We start from the raw sequence: 16,478 nt of genomic DNA, 5'->3' as shown, positions 1-16,478 counted from the left end.
CAACTCAGTGCATTTAGACAAGCATACATGGTCAAGACGACCAGCTGAAGTTCAAACCAAGCAGCAGAATGGGGAATAAAGATCCTTTTGGTGCCGGACAGGTTAGTCTAAGTGTTTCAGAAACTGCTGACCTGCTGGGATTTTCCCAAACAACCCTCTCTATGGTTTACAGAGAACGGTCTGCCTTGTTGATGGCAGAGGTCAGAGGAGAATAACAAGACAGTTTCCAGCTGTAACTCAAATAACCACTCGTTAAAACCAAGGTCTGCAGAAGAGCATCTGTGAACAAGCAACAACCTTGACCACAGCAGGTGCCACTCCTGTCAGCTATGAACAGAAAACTGGGGATACATTTTGCGCAGGCTCACCAAAGTTCAACAACAGAAGGTTGGAAAAACTGTTCCCTCACAAACAACATGAAAGCATATATCCATCTTGCCTTGTATAAGGAGTTCAGGCTGGTGGTCTAATGGTGTGGCGGATATTTTCTTGGCACATTTTTGGCCCCTTAGTACAAAATGAGAATTGTTTAAAGAAGCACTGCAAACCTGAGTATTGTTGCTGACCAAGTCCATCCCTTTATGACCAGTGTACCAATCGTCTAACAGCTGTTTCAAGTAGGCTAACACACCATGTCACAAGCTCAAATCATCTCAATCTGCCTTCTTGAACATAACAATGAGTTCACTGTACTCAAATGCCGTCCATAGTCACCAGATTTCAATCCAATAGAGAACCTTTGGGATGTGGTGGATGCGCAGCTGACAACTTTGCAGCAACTGTGTGACACTGTCATGTCATGTGGACCAAAATCTCTGAGGAATGTTTCCAGCACCTTGTTGAATCTAAGCCATGAAGCCTTCATTAGCCAAAAATAAATATGAGTGACACTGATTTCAAAATGATGTATACTGAAAAGCACTATATTCTCTAGCTGCCCATCAACTGTCCTACTCTAAAGTAACCTGTAAGTAGCACATACATATACTGTATACACTCCCACTCATGACCCATCAATGTAAAAGTCGGCGTCAGGGTTTTGTGAGACCTTCAGTGAGGCAGGTATGGGGATTTTTTGCAGTTAGAGGTGACTGAGAATACTCTTAACATCCCCCATAACTGCAGTGTTTAGTAAAGATGCTGTGTGCATCAAATTCAATTTAGTGGCCAGGCTCCTTCACACATCTTATGCTAAAAGAGACATGCACACAGACACACAGACACAAACACACACATCTCCTGCCAACAGAGTCGCTGTGAAGGTCATTGTGCATTGTCGGGTGAATTCCATCGGCTATTCACCAGAGTAACAGTGGGCAAATTCACGACTGTTCTAGACAAAACAATCAACAACATGCCACACACACTACACTGGCACACACACCAACACACAAACACAGCACAGCTCCTTTCTTTCATGTGCTGTGCCTTTGAAGATAAGGAGGGAGTGGTTCATTACAATCAGGGCAAAATTTCTTCACTTGATTTCACCTTCTATCACTCAGTGGCAACCCCAGAGGATGGCGAGAGGAGGGGAATGGTGACAGAGAGATAGAGAGATGGGGCGGGGGTTACAAAATGAAAAAGAAGATGTCAAATAAGGGCAAATGTGAAAATTATGAATAACAAAAATGGAAAGAGGAAGAGATATGGCGTAAACATCCCCGACTGTGAGATAACAATATCAAGAGGAGTTTAAATTGTTTGTCTTTTGGCTGCATCCCCCTCCACTACAACCATTAACCTTCTCGGTGGTCTTCCTATTTCCTTCTGCCTTAAAATAAGGCAGAAGATAAAAGGGGAGGGTTGTGTCAGGAAGGGCATCCGGCATAGGATCTCCGCCAAATCAAACATACCTTCAAGCACATGTGAGGATGTCAGATTCACCCCAGTAATGAAGCATGTATACCAATACACACACACCCTGTCTGATATGTATCCAGTCTAAAGATGCAAAGATGCTTTCACTAATTAAACTTAAGATTCAATGCCATCCGTTGATGCAGTTAATGTCAATTTAAAGAGTTCAAGTTCACCCCAAAATCAAGCATCTGCAAAACACTTGTGTAGCCTGAAATTTCACAGGCTCAGCTAAATTTGCCCAGTTCTAACCAATTCTTTAAATCCACAAAACAGAGACACTTCCTCAGCGTCCACACCCACTCTCGAACCTATGGATTTAAAGCTAGATAGGCAGACACTGCATTGCCTTTGTCAGGCCTCTTTAATTTAAGCCACATAAGGCGAATAAAAGAGAGCCGAAATGACTCCATGTTTGTTAGCAGATGTGCTGAGACACAGACAGAACACTTAAGGGGCTGTATGTGCCGCACTGGGAGAGAAATTATTAGCATCCAACAGTCTAGCAGAGATGCTGTGGGCTGAGTGCACACTGAGGGTAGCGGCGCTATTGCCAGTGGGTAACTCACGAGTATTTTTTATTCATTTATTTGTAAATTATGCTTTTATTCTGGAAAAATTTTAACAGGAGGTTCAGGAAAGCAGTGTGTACAGCCTCAGTCAGGCGAAGACCTGCACAAGTGTGTGGTTTAAAGGCATGATATGGCATGTCCGAGGCCACAGTGTGTGTGTGTGTGTGTGTGTGTGTGTGTGTGTGTGTGTGTGTGTGTGTGTGTGTGTGTGTGTAAACGCAGGGTGTAAGTGGCACAGAGGGAATACGTGGTAATTAAGAGAAATCTGATGCGGAGCTTCACAGTGGGGAAATTGGCTCTTGTGCATCTATTTCAGGAGGACACACACACACAGACAGAAAGCAGTGGACCAGAAACTTCATCACACCCTCATGTGTATACACACATACACACTGCACAGCACGCTTTAGGAGTCCTTTCTCAGCCCATACAGAACCAGTAAGTCAGCGTGGCTCTGGCTGCACGCCTTCCTCGGTATGCTCGGCTTTTTGTCAGCTCTGCCTTCAGTGACCCCTGCACGGACTGATGAAGGTCTTTCTCTGAGACATCATCACAAAAGACGAAATCTTTTGTTGTGCTGTCTGGGGCAGGAGAGTGGAGTAGAGTGGAGTGGAGGGGGGGTTGCTGTCATATTTCCACAGCGTCCACATTTTAACAAAAACAACCACCTCACTGGCCACAACGCTAAAAGCACTGCTCATATTTGAAGTTATTCCTATTCCTGCTGCACGTCTCTCCCCCTGAATCCCGTTTAGTCGTGCTTTGTGCCTCACGGTAGCCCACCTAGCGCTTTCTAGCTAACGTTATTTGACGTGTGAGGGTCACGCTGCTGCAGCGGCTGGACAGATGCACATTAATAACGTTCACAACTAACCCAGCTAGCCGTCCTTGCTAATGTTGGCTAGCGAGGGTCTTTCCGACCTCCCCTTTAATTTAGCCTTTATTTATTTATTTTTTTGTATTTATTTATTTATTTTTACCGGAAGCTTTTTGTCGTGGCTGTCCAACCGTGAGCTTACAACACTGTTATCTGCCTGTCATTGTCTGCACAGCCCTACTAAAAACATAACGGACTCACCTTCCTCGGCGGCGGCTGCATGTTGAAGTATTGACATGAATGGTATTTCCCTTGTGAGATGTATTGTAATTCCGAGAGGATATCCAAATCAGTGTGTGGCACTAATATTTCTATGTTTTTCCCCCCCTCTTGCTTCCTGAAACAAACACCAACAAAAAGAAAGAAAAAAACCTCCCCTCCGAACCACAGGGAGGAAAGACGGGAGTTAAATTTGTACTCCGGCGGCCATGACTGATGATAAATGGCTAGTTTATATGCAGAGCAGAAACTGGAGCTACGAGGAGAGACCGGACACGCTTGTGTCGGCTGCTGCCACTACGACAGGACTGGTGTGTTACTGTACTCTTGTGAGCAGGAGAGGGGGAGGCAAACAGGCGGAGAAGAAAAAGCAGAGGGAAGGGATGAGGAAGATATTAACGGGGAACCCCATCAGCAACTCAGCTCAAGGGCTCCACCGTGCGGGGAAGAGCAGGACAGCGCCCGTGCCTCATTAATGAAAGACGGCCATCAGGACGGGAAGAGATAATCTTTTTGTTTGCTCGTTCTCGCCCTGTGCTGGCGGTAAAATATAAGTAAAGTTGTCTTAAAGCATATAAGTCGGAAAAAAAGATTTTTAAATGTTTTATTTATTTATTCATTGTTTTTTTTACAGCCGCTCCAGCTTGCTTATAGGGGGAAGCGCAGGAGGCAGAGTCCCGCAGACCTGCATAGCAACAAGAAACCGCATTCAATCAATGGTGGAGTAGGAATAAAAACGGGATTTTGTTTCAAATAAATAAATAGACAAATTACATATACAAGTTATTTAAAACGTTTTTGCATATGACCTATTATTTCTTGGCTAGGGAGTCCTAAAAAGCGTCTAATCCACACGATTACTCACTATTATTATGTAGATTATGGCGCACGTCAAAAAATCTATAGAAAATCAGGGGGCAGACAGAGTAAAATAGGGTCACTGGGTTCATTGCTCCTGGGGAACGGTGATAAAAGTCTTGTCAAGGGTTGGCATCAGCTGCAGCTGGTATCACAGCACCCGCAAGTATGAATGCATGCATGCAGCCCGTAGCATATGCTTTTATTAGGCGTCATTGCTCGTGGTTAAAAATCGGCCAAATGCAGGAATCTGCTGCATTTCTGGGTCTTCCGTTATAACACAGTTTATATCTCGGGTCATGGACCGCTTTTCATACAAAACAAGACGTCATTTTAAGATAGTGGGGAACTGGGCTGGACATTTTTTACACAATTAATCAATTAATTCAGAAAATAATTTGAAGATTTAATTAAAAAAATCATAAACTTTAGCTTTACATGAAGAACCATTGTTCTTCTGGGATCAGGTTGTAAACGGTTGTAAGTACTTGGACACACATTTGAATCACTTCTTCCAGCCAGCTGTGTTAGCTTTATTTTTCAGGGTGGCCTCTGCAACATGAGACTAGAAATCACCCAAAAATCTTCACCATGAAGCAATATTGCATGTCACTCTGCTCACACCCCTGTCAAACTGTGTAGTTGTCCAGCTTTTGGGAAAGTAAGTAAGCTTCCCATAAAAAAAAAAAAGATACAGTGATTAATGGAATAAATAGGTAAAACTAAATAAAAGCAAGTCTACGCAGGTCGGTCTTATGCTTCCTTTTTAATGCCATCAACAGTGTCCACAGATCTTAGTCCACTGGAAGCCAGTTCCACAACTTGGGAGCCACAACTTTAAAGCAAAGTCTCCTTTTGTACTTTTGTACCTAGACCTACTGTAGATACCACCAACAACCACTAATCAGCTGACCTCAGAGACCCAGTAGTCATGTATAGATGTATTAATTCACCAGGAAGCATATAGCCAAGGATCACAGAAATCTTAAATTGAACCTTAAAGTTTATGTGGAACAAGTCTAAATGGAATAAAATCAGCGTCACATGTGGGCTTTTATAGGACCTGGTGAGAAGCTTTGTATTCTGGACCTGCTGGAAGCAACACAGAGATGATTTACTCAGGCGAATGAATAATGAATAATGGGTGATCGAGGACGCGATGACACAAAAGCGTGTATAGTCATTTCCATTTCACACTGAGACACGGTATATTTTTAAAGAGCAATGTTCTGCAGATGATTAAAAAAAACAAGTTTTAACAAGACATGCTCATCAAAACTGAACCCTCCTCTAAAAGGAACACCAGGATCTCTCATGGAGTACTGAAGATTAATAGAGTTAATGTTGTTAGGGGCACACATAAGAGTGTCAGGGTTTTTTGTGTGTGTGACAACTGATTGTTCTGAAGAACAGATGGTTTTATTTGTTTACATTCTGGGGTTTGAATGGCATGTATGAGATGTGTGCAATAGAATAAAATATAAAGGTGTTACCCAAGCTTTAGGTAACACCGCGAGATAAGGCGGCAGAAGATACCGCCTTATCTCAGAAGATACCCAGATCAACCATGTCAGAGGCAGCAGACAGACCTATCAGAACTTCACCTCCATCTCCATGTTTTAAAATATAATTTGAAACTCTACAAACAGCTGTTTCAGTAGAGTGAATCAAACTGAATTTATCCAAATTGTTTTTCAGCAGTTGACTACCTTCAGCAGTCCTAGAAGTGTAGTGCTAAAAGGCCTTTTTGAAGGGCCAGCATTGGGCTTTTGAAAAAGAGGGTGGATAACAGCCTGTTTAAATTGTGAAGGGGACACAGCCAGAGGTTAAAGAGTTGTTAACTATCCCGAGAACAACACAGCCCAGAGGTGTAAATGACCTGTTTGAACAGCTTCACCATGTGAGGTTGGTAAAATGTCAAGTGGGCAAGAAGAGGGTTTGCTGACGAGATCATATCAAAGACATCGGCCCAAAGGACGGGTCATATTTGCTCTGATATGATAGATCTTATTAACCAAGAAAGAAGGAAAGTTTTCACACTCTTCAAGCAGGAGAAACAGGATAAATGGCGTCTCTGAACTTTTGGGTTCCCTTTGCTGTTATGAATTAAGCTTGAGTGAAGCGCGAGAACATCCCGCTGGCTTGGAAGACAGAGGAAAAGACAAACTAGCTCAGAGGAATTGAGCGTTTTACTTCTTGCCTCCTACGTGTTATGTTCAAGGTTAAGGTACAGGTAATCATTCATTTACAAAGTTTCTGGAGCAGGTGAGGCATTAAGCACACTTCCTCACCTATCACACTCGTATATTTCTACACACTCTCACACACATTCGCGCACTCGGAGGAATCGCATTCATGTTCACACCTAACCTTTTGACAGCGGAACAGAGGAAAATGGCTGCCACCCACTTATGAATCGTAATTTTTGTGTTAGGATCCTGCAAGGATTGTTTTCATCTGTGATTTATTTTATAATTTGGCTTCTGCACATACATTCCTTTGGCCTTACCGAGGTAAGAGATTGTTATGTGTCTGTGCCCATAAAACAAGAAAACAAGAAATCGGTGTGTTAACAGGGGAATTTTATTCTACTGAGTGGCTCCCACTGGTGTTTAAGTGTGCATACAGTGTGCTGGCCCCCCTGTGGTGTACCGCCTAAATCTTAAACTAAAGTTAAGATTAGAACAAAGCTCAGCAGCGTGCATTTCATCACAGCCCACAGCCCTTGTTGTTAATGCAAAATCCAAAAAATCGTTAGTTTCACAGGTTAACAACCATTATTGTGGCGTGTGAGAGAAATACGTTTTATGCCCTTTGCTACATGATCATTATTAGTTAATTGTTACATATTTATAATAATTAATTCAGGAAAGTGACAAAGGAGTGGGCACTTTTGTTTGCACACTGGCAGCTTCATTGAAAATGATTGAAGAAATATAGGCATACACACCTTTTTTAATAGCATGGCCCAACTAACTGAAGCAGCTCTGTATATTTGATTTGGCAGATTTTCACACCAGATAAATGTCCTGACACAACCCTGAAAGGGATTTTTGTGTCCTCCTGGTACTGAGACAGTGATCGTTCACTTGTTAGGCAAATGTGTAAACCCAGACACTATGGAGCCACTAACAAGTAGCCTAACCAAAACTTCAGAAAACAATAGCACGGGAAAGAAAAAAGCAATAATTTCGAGTGAATAAGTTCAACTACACGTCAGATCAACGTAACCCAGAACTATTGTACTCAGCCTCAGTATGGCCAACTTCCCATGTGCATTTCTGGCTACTTTTCCTCCACAGTTTTTGAATTTACCAGTAAAAGAATAACAGTCACATTATCAAGGACCCACAATTATCATCAAACTCATAGAGGGTGATTGCTGATACTATCAAAACTGACCCGAGGGAATTTTCAAATAAGTTCAAATGATTTGTTTCTATTGGCTGGAACTCCATATAAAACACTGGGGCATGACCAAAAGGTACTTAACACGTAGTGGACCAGCACAAGCACGTACGCCAGCAACAATGTCTGTCATTTAAGTAGGTTATGTTGTGGTCTCTGCAAAGATTCCACACAGGAGTCTAAATCAGGCCTTAGGTGTGAGGGCAAATCTGATTGAGGCTTGTGCCACCTCATACCCTCCCTCTGGACACACCTCTGATGTCTTCTCCTAAGGAATTTGGGGGGTGGGGTGGGGGTGGCATGTTAAGCAAAATGCCCATTTAGTTGTTGGTGAACTAAATACTTTTACTAGTGCAGCTTATATCTATAAATAAAGATGATGATTATTATTATTACTGTTGTCATCAGTTTACAGGCTTACATTTTTACAAATTTCTTACTCTAATAATAAAAGATGATTTAAGGCCTTTTTTCATGCTAAAAAAAACTGTCTTCTTATTTTAATAATACTAAGAGTAATTCAAATATATATCTTTCTAGGTTTACCAAAGTGAGAAACATAAATATTTAACTAGTTCGAGGTGTCTGTTGGTTTTACTGAATATATGTAACATATTAGCCTCAGGCCCCAGATGCTTGCTCACTGTGGACACGCCGCAACTCGTCAAACAGTCATACGTCTTCACAACTTTTTCACTGCCTCCAGTCTCCCAGGAACACATTCAACCACAAACAACAATGTGAGGATACTTTGGACAGGATAGTCAGGATAATAGCACCCATACAGTGTGACTTACTTCATAAGCTATATGTTTTTTAGGGTTTGGGGTTTGTTTGGGGGGGAGATATTTGTGAACGGCTGTTTTACCAGAAAATAGCAGAAAGGAATTTATTGCCGAAGAGGTAAGTTCTTCTCAACTTGGTATGGCATGCACAAAAACTTAGGAGCTACAAATATGGACGCTCGGGTCTGTTATCGATTAAATTTAACACAGGGCTGTTTAGAAGAGTAAAGGAGAGAAGAACGAAAGGTTCAGAGAGAGCAAAACAACATCAGAAAGAGGAAGGGGGTGGAAGGTCTGCTGCAGGTTAACTCCTCGGTGAGCTGAGAATTTAATAAGGTTGCATGTTGTTTCTTCAGGCTCTTTCTGTCCATTGTATTGCATGGCTGAACTTGGGCTTGTCAAATAAACAGAAAAATGGCCTGAGTTTGTGTGAGCCAGCAATGTTCAGCTCACGCCACTGAAACTCTCCAAGCTGAATCTGGTTTGAGTTAAAAAGTTATTCCTCTGTTTCTGCCGCTTGCAGCTGGAGGGTTTTTTAGACAACTTTGTCATGCCCAAACAAAACATGCTTTTTTTTAATCCGCCATGGGCCACAGCTGCACCAGATATTTTCTAAAAAAGTTGTTGGTACATAAGTTGGTGAATCAGTGTCTGAAATAAACTTTGAAACTGCATCGCTGATATGTTATTCAGAGGTGTCCCGGTGTTGTTTAGGCCAGGTGGAGGAACTGTACTGTCTGTTTAAGAGCCACCGCTTACACAGAGATTCATATTTTTGAATGGAAAAAAAAGCTTCAGGAGAGTCTAATTATCAGTTATGGTTTTAAGTAGCTCCTTCTCTTCTTTCACCCACAATTAAAGAAAGCAACAACTAATGTCTGTGAAATGTCCTTGTGCATTTTACAGAAATGAAGTGAGTCAAGCTGGATTATATTAATTTGATTGTGCAATCACAATTGGCTATTTGCCTATACTTGGTATGGCATGATATGCTGGACTGTGCTGTTGAAGCATGCCAAAGCAAATGATTCAGGGCCTCTTTAACTGATGTCATATCCTTCTAATCACAACCATTTTCTTTGTCCTTTGTGCCTAATAGTTTTTTTCTCGATAGATAGATAGATAGATAGATAGATAGATAGATAGATAGATAGATAGATAGATAGATAGATAGATAGATAGATAGATAGATAGATAGATAGATAGATAGATAGATAGATAGATAGATAGATAGATAACTAATTCATTCCTTTCTACAATTTTCCCCTCAGGTCTTCTCAGCATCAAGATGGCCAGCGTTGACAACAACAAGACCAACCAAACCAATTTCAGTGCCAGCTACTGTCAGTTCAATGATGATTTTAAATATATCCTCCTCCCTGTCAGCTACACCCTGGTGTTTGTGATTGGCCTAGCGCTGAACGCCACTGCGTTGTATGTGATTGTGTTCCACACCAAGCGCTGGAAGCCCTCGACCATTTATATGTTCAACCTGACAGTGTGTGACACCCTGTACATCTTCACGCTGCCATTCCTCATCTACTACTACGCCGACAAGAACGACTGGCCGTTCAGCGAACCCTTCTGCAAGCTTATACGCTTCCTGTTTTATGCCAATTTATACGGTACAGTTGTGGAAAGCTACAAACTCACACAGCGCAGTACAAAAGCTGAGCTTGACTTATTGTAGAGCAACAGCTTTGCAAGATAATATGCTGCAATACAGTATGCATTATTTGTCAGTGCAGTATGATGCAATAAGGTGTGAAATACAGTGTGTGTGTGTGTGTGTGTGTGTGTGTGTGTGTGTGTGTGTGTGTGTGTGTGTGTGTGTGTGTGTGTGGAGACTTTCAGCTTTAATTCAGATGAGCAGTCTCATGGCTGAGGGAGGGCCGTTCCCTTGATGTATTTTATAGGTTTACATCATAATCTTAGATGTCAGTGCAATTCAGAGAGGCCAATATTGGGCTGAAAAACCCAAATAAACCCGAAATAAATAAGAGAGAAACACAAAGCTTTAGGAGGGCCCAAATGCAGTCGTCAGCTCAGCGAAGCCAAATGAATAACTGAGTGGATGATCACAGAATTATTTCCATTGTTAAGAAAATCAACTTCACATCATCTAACCAAGTCAAAAAAAAATGCCTTAAGTGGTAGGAATATCATTATACACGCAAGAGACGCCTTCATGAACATAAACACTGAGGGTTTACAAACAAGGTGCAAACCACAGGTTACAATTTTTTTGTTTTGTTTTGTTTTTTTATGATCTATTAGTTAATACAAAGAATTACACAGTAATACTAATAATTATTAGTCTATGAAAAAGGCATGCTAAGCATTCATTTTTCCCTCTCTGACAGGTTCCATCCTGTTCCTGTCCTGCATCAGCCTGCATCGGTTCGTTGGTATCTGCTATCCGGTCCGCTCCCTCAACTGGGTCAGCGCCCGCCAGGCCCGGCTGGTGTCTGTGGCAGTGTGGGCCTGTGTGTTATTCTGCCAGGCTCCTATTCTCTACTTTTCAAGAACTAGGTGATTAAATGTTTGTAACTTTATTTCTCTGTCTTCGTTTATTTTGTGAAAGTGTCTCTAATTGCATTTAAGTGTGGACTATCGACTTTTGTGGCACACCAGTTTTGTACTGTGCTTATCTTAGGTGACCCTAATGGGACACACTTAAAAGAACAGCCAAGCTTTTACTCAGGTTGAGTGCCAGACAGGGGGAGTGCCGTTTAAAGATCCGAAACAAATGCAATCTGTTATCTGCTCTGTAAGGGACGTGAACACCGAGCGAATCTGCCACGACACCACCAGTCCAGAGCTTTTCGATGACTTCCTGGTGTACAGCTCAGTCGTATCAGTGCTCATGTTCGTCTTACCCTTCATGGTGGTGATGGTTTGCTACGGCCTGATGGTGAGAAAGCTTCTAGATATTGGCTGGGGGTCTGGAGCAAGAACCGAAGAGGAAAGAGGAGGCTTAACAGCCCAGAGGTCCAAACAGAAGTCAGTAAAGATGATCATCATCGTGCTGGCAGCGTTCATGCTGTGTTTCCTCCCTTTCCACCTCACCAGGAGTCTTTACTACTTTTTTAGATACATGAGGCAGGTGAATCCAGCACAGGTGAGGACAAGCACTTCTTTAATAATAAACATGTTATGATGACTCTAAAAGATCGCTGAATGACATTTGCATCCATTCACCAGATCAGCTGCAGCTTGGTGGAAGCCTCCAGTGTGGCCTACAAGATTACACGACCTTTGGCCAGTGCCAACAGCTGCGTGGACCCCATCCTTTACTTCCTGGCAGGGCAGGATGCCCGCAGCAATCTCACTAAGAAGCGCAAACTGCCGCCACCAAAAGCAAACAGTGGAATCCAAAACTTGACAGCACAACACTAACACCATGTGACTGTTTGCCACCTGGGCTTGTGTAAGAGTAACAGACTGTTAAAGACTCGCATGTTTATCTACCACTCTCTTCCACACTGTGTTTTTCGTCCTGTCTCCCTCCCCTCACCCCCAACTGGTCGGGGCAGATAGCCGCCCCTCCCAGAGCCTGGCGCTGCTCTGAGGTTTTCTTCCTGTTAAAAGGAAGTTTTTTCTTCCCATGTGGGTCATTTTATTGTTGTTGTTGTTTTGTGTGTTTTAATGTAGAGTTTTTACCTTAAAATATAAAGCACTTCGAGGCAACTGTTGTTTTAGTTCAATATAAATAATATTCACTTAAGTTGAATTGAATTAAACATGATTGCAGGAAGGTTAATGACTCTCAGGACCACCTCCAAAGTGACAGCACCAGTGGGACTTCCCATTAGTTTTTTGAACAGAAGAACCTAAAAAGAAGTACTCAAAGCTACTGCCACCTGGATGGTTCAAAACCTACATAGACACACAGTATTGCATGACAGATGAGATCTCTTCAAGAGAGCACTTTTCAATCTTAAATTTGCACCAGTCGTTAGTTTAGCAGGTGCAACACTTCTGAGATGTTAATTTTACTTCAAGACAGATATTTTGTTATAGATACTATTTTTTGTTTTCTTTTTGCTAAGAATCCTAGTGAGAGCAAATTAAAGGGAAAAACCTGAAGTTTCGTTTTATTGTTAAAATACTGCAAATCAGGACAAAGGAGATTTATGATGACTGAAGATTAGAAATAAATGTCTATATTGTATTTGATTTCTGACTTAATGCATTAAATGCCTTTGGATGTATAGGGTATAAAGATAGTGTATTTATGAAAATAGAAAACTACGTGGCGTATCACAGCTGTGTGCTTAGAGAATTGATTTTATGAGTAATTTCCAGCACCTGATGTTTGTATAAGAACTAATAGGTTTTCTACTGTGAGCGTTGTTCTGACATGAAAGACAGGAATGCGTGTGTTCCCTGCAAGGGTCAACCTCACTGCAAATTTAAGGCTTGTTCTCGATGTCCCGGAGAAAAACACATGTCACAAATGTGAAGGATGTAAAAATCATGTAGTAAAGAAGAAGACATTTTTAAAATGTGGTAACTGGCAACCTGTCGAGGATTAACCCCACCTTTCGGCCTATGGCAGCTGGGATAGGGCAAGATGGATGGATGGATGGATGGATGGATGGATGTTTTTCTTCTAATTTAAATCCATGTGTGTCCATAATTTTTTAAATCAAGGAGCCATAGGAAAAGAAGGGAATTTATAGTAACGTACAACAGTACAGACTCAAGTATCCCTTTAATCTACAGTGAACCACTAGGGGGTGACAACCCCCCACAAGTTCATCATGGTTCAAGCAATCCCATCAAATATTTTGCCATTTTATAATCTAGCCTCACACAAATCTCAAGTCTCACATACTCACCAACTCCAGACACCACAAAGCCACACAGCAGTGCAACACCAAACCAGATAGCATTTAAAATACCTCTTTATTTTAAAAGTAAAAACATCATACAGGGAAAAAACTGCAATATTATATAAATGCATGCAAGCTGATGAGATGAATATTTAAATCCTTCCCTCTTTTCAGCAACACTTCAGCTTGAATACGTTTCATGATAACTGTAGTCTGAGTGAGAAAGTTACTAAAAACAAATCAAAAGAAAACATGTAACGCAGTCAATAAATACCCTTCCCTCCAGACATACTGTCATATTCCTTGTCACAACATAATAAGAAAATATGAAAATGAGCAGTTAAAAAAAGCCTCTATCATTATAGTACACGCTTGAAAACCCAGGAGGATGTAAACTAAAGCCAACTGAGCTCGCATGACTGAGGCATTTAAACCGCTAATTCTCTGCAGCCACTGGTGGGTTTATTGAATTAAACTATAAAATAAAATAAAAAAATAAATATGTGCGTGTGTGTCTGTGTGTGTGTGTTTATAGAAGTGGTTTCTTTGAATTTTGAAGATTGCATAGCTATAGAGTGTTTTCATGAATAGAAGAGGAAACTGTAACAGCTGAAGGAAAAAGCACTGAGATGTTGCACCCAAATGATAGAAAAATAACAAATATCATGTTAAACTTATGCTGCACTTCAGCCTTCGGGCTTATGCATGGTAGTGTGGTAGCATTTGCTGGGTTTTTTTCTAACTTTTTCCTTTTTTTAAAATGATAAACCACAAATGTCACTCGCTGGTGCAGTGCAGTTGTCTTTCCCATTATAAGGGATCTAACGTATCACCTCATGCATACTTTAAAATTACAAAACGCCATGTTTGTCTAAACCCACCCATATTTACATATGTACATGTTTATTTACATGTTTTCTTCTACAAAAGCGAGACCCACCCCTGTAACTACTCTTTCACTCTAATGACGACAGCAGCTGGGAATGAGCCAATGGGCTGCGGCGTCATTAAAAATGCTCCGATATAGCCTGAGGTGCCCCTCTTAAAGAAAAATCGGTACATCCCGAAAATGTAAATCTCGCCATTTTTATTTGGTTTTATTTTTTACTCTAAAAGGTTTTAACTGAGTGAGCAAGTGAGGTCTGAAACCTCCTCAGTTTTGGTGTCAGCAAAATTACTTATATTTAATTATTTAAACATATAACATTAAAATAAAATTAAAACATACCTTTTTTTAAATAATGAAGTGTCAAATGATCCAGATTTCTTATTTTTATTTGGCTTATTAGCCAACTGTGGTGCTAAAAAACTCATATGCTCATTGATGTTGCAAACCACAGGCTGATAGGCGGAGATTTTCTGTTTTTTATGGTGCATTCTTATAAATTATTATTATTTTTGTTGTTTTGTTTTTTCTTTTTTTTAAATGGAAGCACTCCTTTTTAAAAAAAAAAAAAAAGTCCGGGAGTGCATTTGTGTATAATACACGCTTCCCTCTTTCTAGTGTCAGTTATTGTTAACCGCTCTGTCCTTGCATGTCTCGCGACCCGTTTCTGTTCGGATGTAGCTGTGATGCCTCTGATGCGGCATCCGATACGTCTAAAATACAATAACCTGCCTATGTAATAATAAATACAGTTATATTCCTATTATTGCATTATTAGAAACAACTACTTCCAGCAGCAGGTGGTTGTGGTTTATCGGTGTCAGTCAACTAAATAAAACACCCTTGGTGTCAGCGGGTCAAGCCGTCGCCGGTGAATGAGGTCATCTTCAGCGAGGTAGCAATATCGTCCCTTCACCTGCAAACATGAATGAAAAACAAAATTAATTATGATATTTTTGTCATTTTAAATAAATCTCAATTTGATTTGACTAAATCTAACCAATTGTCAAGACTACATCAGTCGCTGGTCAGTACAGTCTTCAAGTGCTGGCAGTGCACAGAGGAAATGAAACAGAAAGAAACAGCATGGATAGAAAGAGAGGCCAAAACTTCTTGCTGTGTTTGGAGTTCCTACCTCCGGATGCCAGATGAGGAAGACAAGGAGAAGGACTTCCCACCGAAGAAGGAGTTCCTTTGCTCCTGGGATGCTCTCTTGGTCTCCACTGTGCATGGCTTCTGCTCCGGGATCTGAGCAACTTGAAATCTGTGAATCAACATATAACATAACCATTATTACATTCAGAAAACAACCCTATTATGACATTGCCTTGTCTGCGCGTTAGTACCTGTGTCCTCCTGTGTGTTATGTAAATGTTAGTGAACACAGTACAAAGGTGCACACAGGTGTTCTCAAATTTAAACAGCAGAATTGTCACACCATCTCCTCCTTTACTAAATCCCTGATTCTTCTCTGTAGTCTTCCTCTTTTCCTCCTGCCATATATCCACTATCACTCCTGTGCACATGTTCAAACCATCTCAGCCTTGACTCTCTGACTTTGTCTCCAGTTAATTCAATTTTTACTTGGGATCAACTGAGATAGGCTCCCCCTCACCTTCCTCAACCCAAACCACAAACACCCAGAACTGGATAAATTGTGAATGTAGGAAAGCCTCTGAAGTTACACTGGAACATCTCTCCAGCAAAAAATGGAATAACACAGTGAGAACATTTTGGGATGAATTCAAAGGTGCCTTCTTTTTTAGTCCATTGTAATTCAAAAAACCACAGACATCCCATTGTTAAGGAGTCTAATGTAAGTGCAGTTGGATTTTCTGAGCACTGCCCTTCTCTTCTCCTCTGGCCTCATAAATTCTCCTTGATACCTTCCCTTCACCTCTTGATGCGTTCCATGCAGGTCAAAGAAAAGTAGTTAGAAAAAGGAGGTAGGGGTTCATTTTTTTGGACTAATCAACTGCATAATTAGTCTTCGTGCCTTTTTAAGTGTATTTAAGTGTGTTTCTCTTGTGCATCGTCATGGTTACTTTCTGTGATTTTCCAGCCCACCTTCATTGTTTTCACCCACTGCTGATTGAATCCCTGTGCTCTGCGTCCTGTTGTGCAATCAGTCCCCTGTGTGTACCTATAGTCCTGCCTTTTCCTGTGTCCTCAGTC

The 16,478-nt window shown here is 41.2% G+C and overlaps 3 protein-coding genes and 1 long non-coding RNA gene across 8 annotated transcripts in view; 2 read left to right on the top strand and 2 right to left on the bottom strand.

Annotated features, from left to right (window-relative positions):
• Positions 1-3,642, bottom strand: part of fchsd2 (FCH and double SH3 domains 2) — a 76,935-nt gene extending 73,293 nt beyond the window's left edge. For both annotated transcript variants that reach the window (XM_004543845.4, XM_004543846.4), the window contains exon 1: positions 3,511-3,642. In XM_004543845.4, coding sequence (XP_004543902.1) covers positions 3,511-3,531 — 21 coding nt within the window. In that variant the 5' untranslated portion in view covers positions 3,532-3,642. The remainder of the gene's footprint in view (positions 1-3,510) is intronic.
• On the top strand, positions 3,247-4,473 carry LOC143422051 (uncharacterized). Its single transcript, XR_013101677.1, has 3 exons — positions 3,247-3,552; positions 3,670-4,071; positions 4,163-4,473. It is a non-coding gene; the product is annotated as an uncharacterized LOC143422051 (long non-coding RNA).
• Positions 4,474-6,717: 2,244 nt separating this feature from the next.
• On the top strand, positions 6,718-12,753 carry p2ry2.1 (purinergic receptor P2Y2, tandem duplicate 1). 2 transcript variants are annotated; one of them, XM_004543847.3, is made up of 5 exons: positions 6,718-6,899; positions 9,851-10,204; positions 10,943-11,111; positions 11,355-11,700; positions 11,784-12,753. In XM_004543847.3, the coding sequence occupies exons 2-5, from the start codon at positions 9,868-9,870 to the stop codon at positions 11,976-11,978; spliced, it is 1,047 nt and encodes a 348-aa protein (XP_004543904.2). In that variant the 5' UTR covers positions 6,718-6,899; positions 9,851-9,867; the 3' UTR covers positions 11,979-12,753. The 2 variants fall into 2 exon arrangements, with proteins under 2 accessions (XP_004543904.2, XP_004543905.2); XM_004543848.5 differs by lacking the exon at positions 6,718-6,899 and adding an exon at positions 8,474-8,697.
• Positions 12,754-13,471: 718 nt separating this feature from the next.
• The window catches only part of relt (RELT TNF receptor), a 28,681-nt gene continuing 25,674 nt past the window's right edge, over positions 13,472-16,478 (bottom strand). For all 3 annotated transcript variants that reach the window (XM_004543849.5, XM_076892403.1, XM_076892402.1), the window contains exons 10-11: positions 15,439-15,567; positions 13,472-15,219 (exon numbers count right to left, since the gene is read on the bottom strand). In XM_004543849.5, the coding sequence (XP_004543906.3) occupies positions 15,216-15,219; positions 15,439-15,567 (133 nt within the window). In that variant the 3' untranslated portion in view covers positions 13,472-15,215. The remainder of the gene's footprint in view (positions 15,220-15,438; positions 15,568-16,478) is intronic.

Source organism: Maylandia zebra, linkage group LG14 (genome assembly GCF_041146795.1).
Source record: "Maylandia zebra isolate NMK-2024a linkage group LG14, Mzebra_GT3a, whole genome shotgun sequence".
In the NCBI taxonomy this organism is placed as follows: domain Eukaryota; kingdom Metazoa; phylum Chordata; class Actinopteri; order Cichliformes; family Cichlidae; genus Maylandia; species Maylandia zebra.
This window is presented reverse-complemented; position numbering and strand designations above follow the sequence as displayed.

Excerpts from the sequence above, each read along its gene's own strand:
- p2ry2.1 (XM_004543847.3), top strand. The coding sequence starts at position 9,868 with ATGGCCAGCGTTGACAACAACAAGACCAACCAAACCAATTTCAGTGCC. Across the intron at positions 11,112-11,354 it reads CTCTACTTTTCAAGAACTAG|GGACGTGAACACCGAGCGAA; the intron begins GTGATTAAATGT and ends CTGCTCTGTAAG. Across the intron at positions 11,701-11,783 it reads GGCAGGTGAATCCAGCACAG|ATCAGCTGCAGCTTGGTGGA; the intron begins GTGAGGACAAGC and ends TCCATTCACCAG.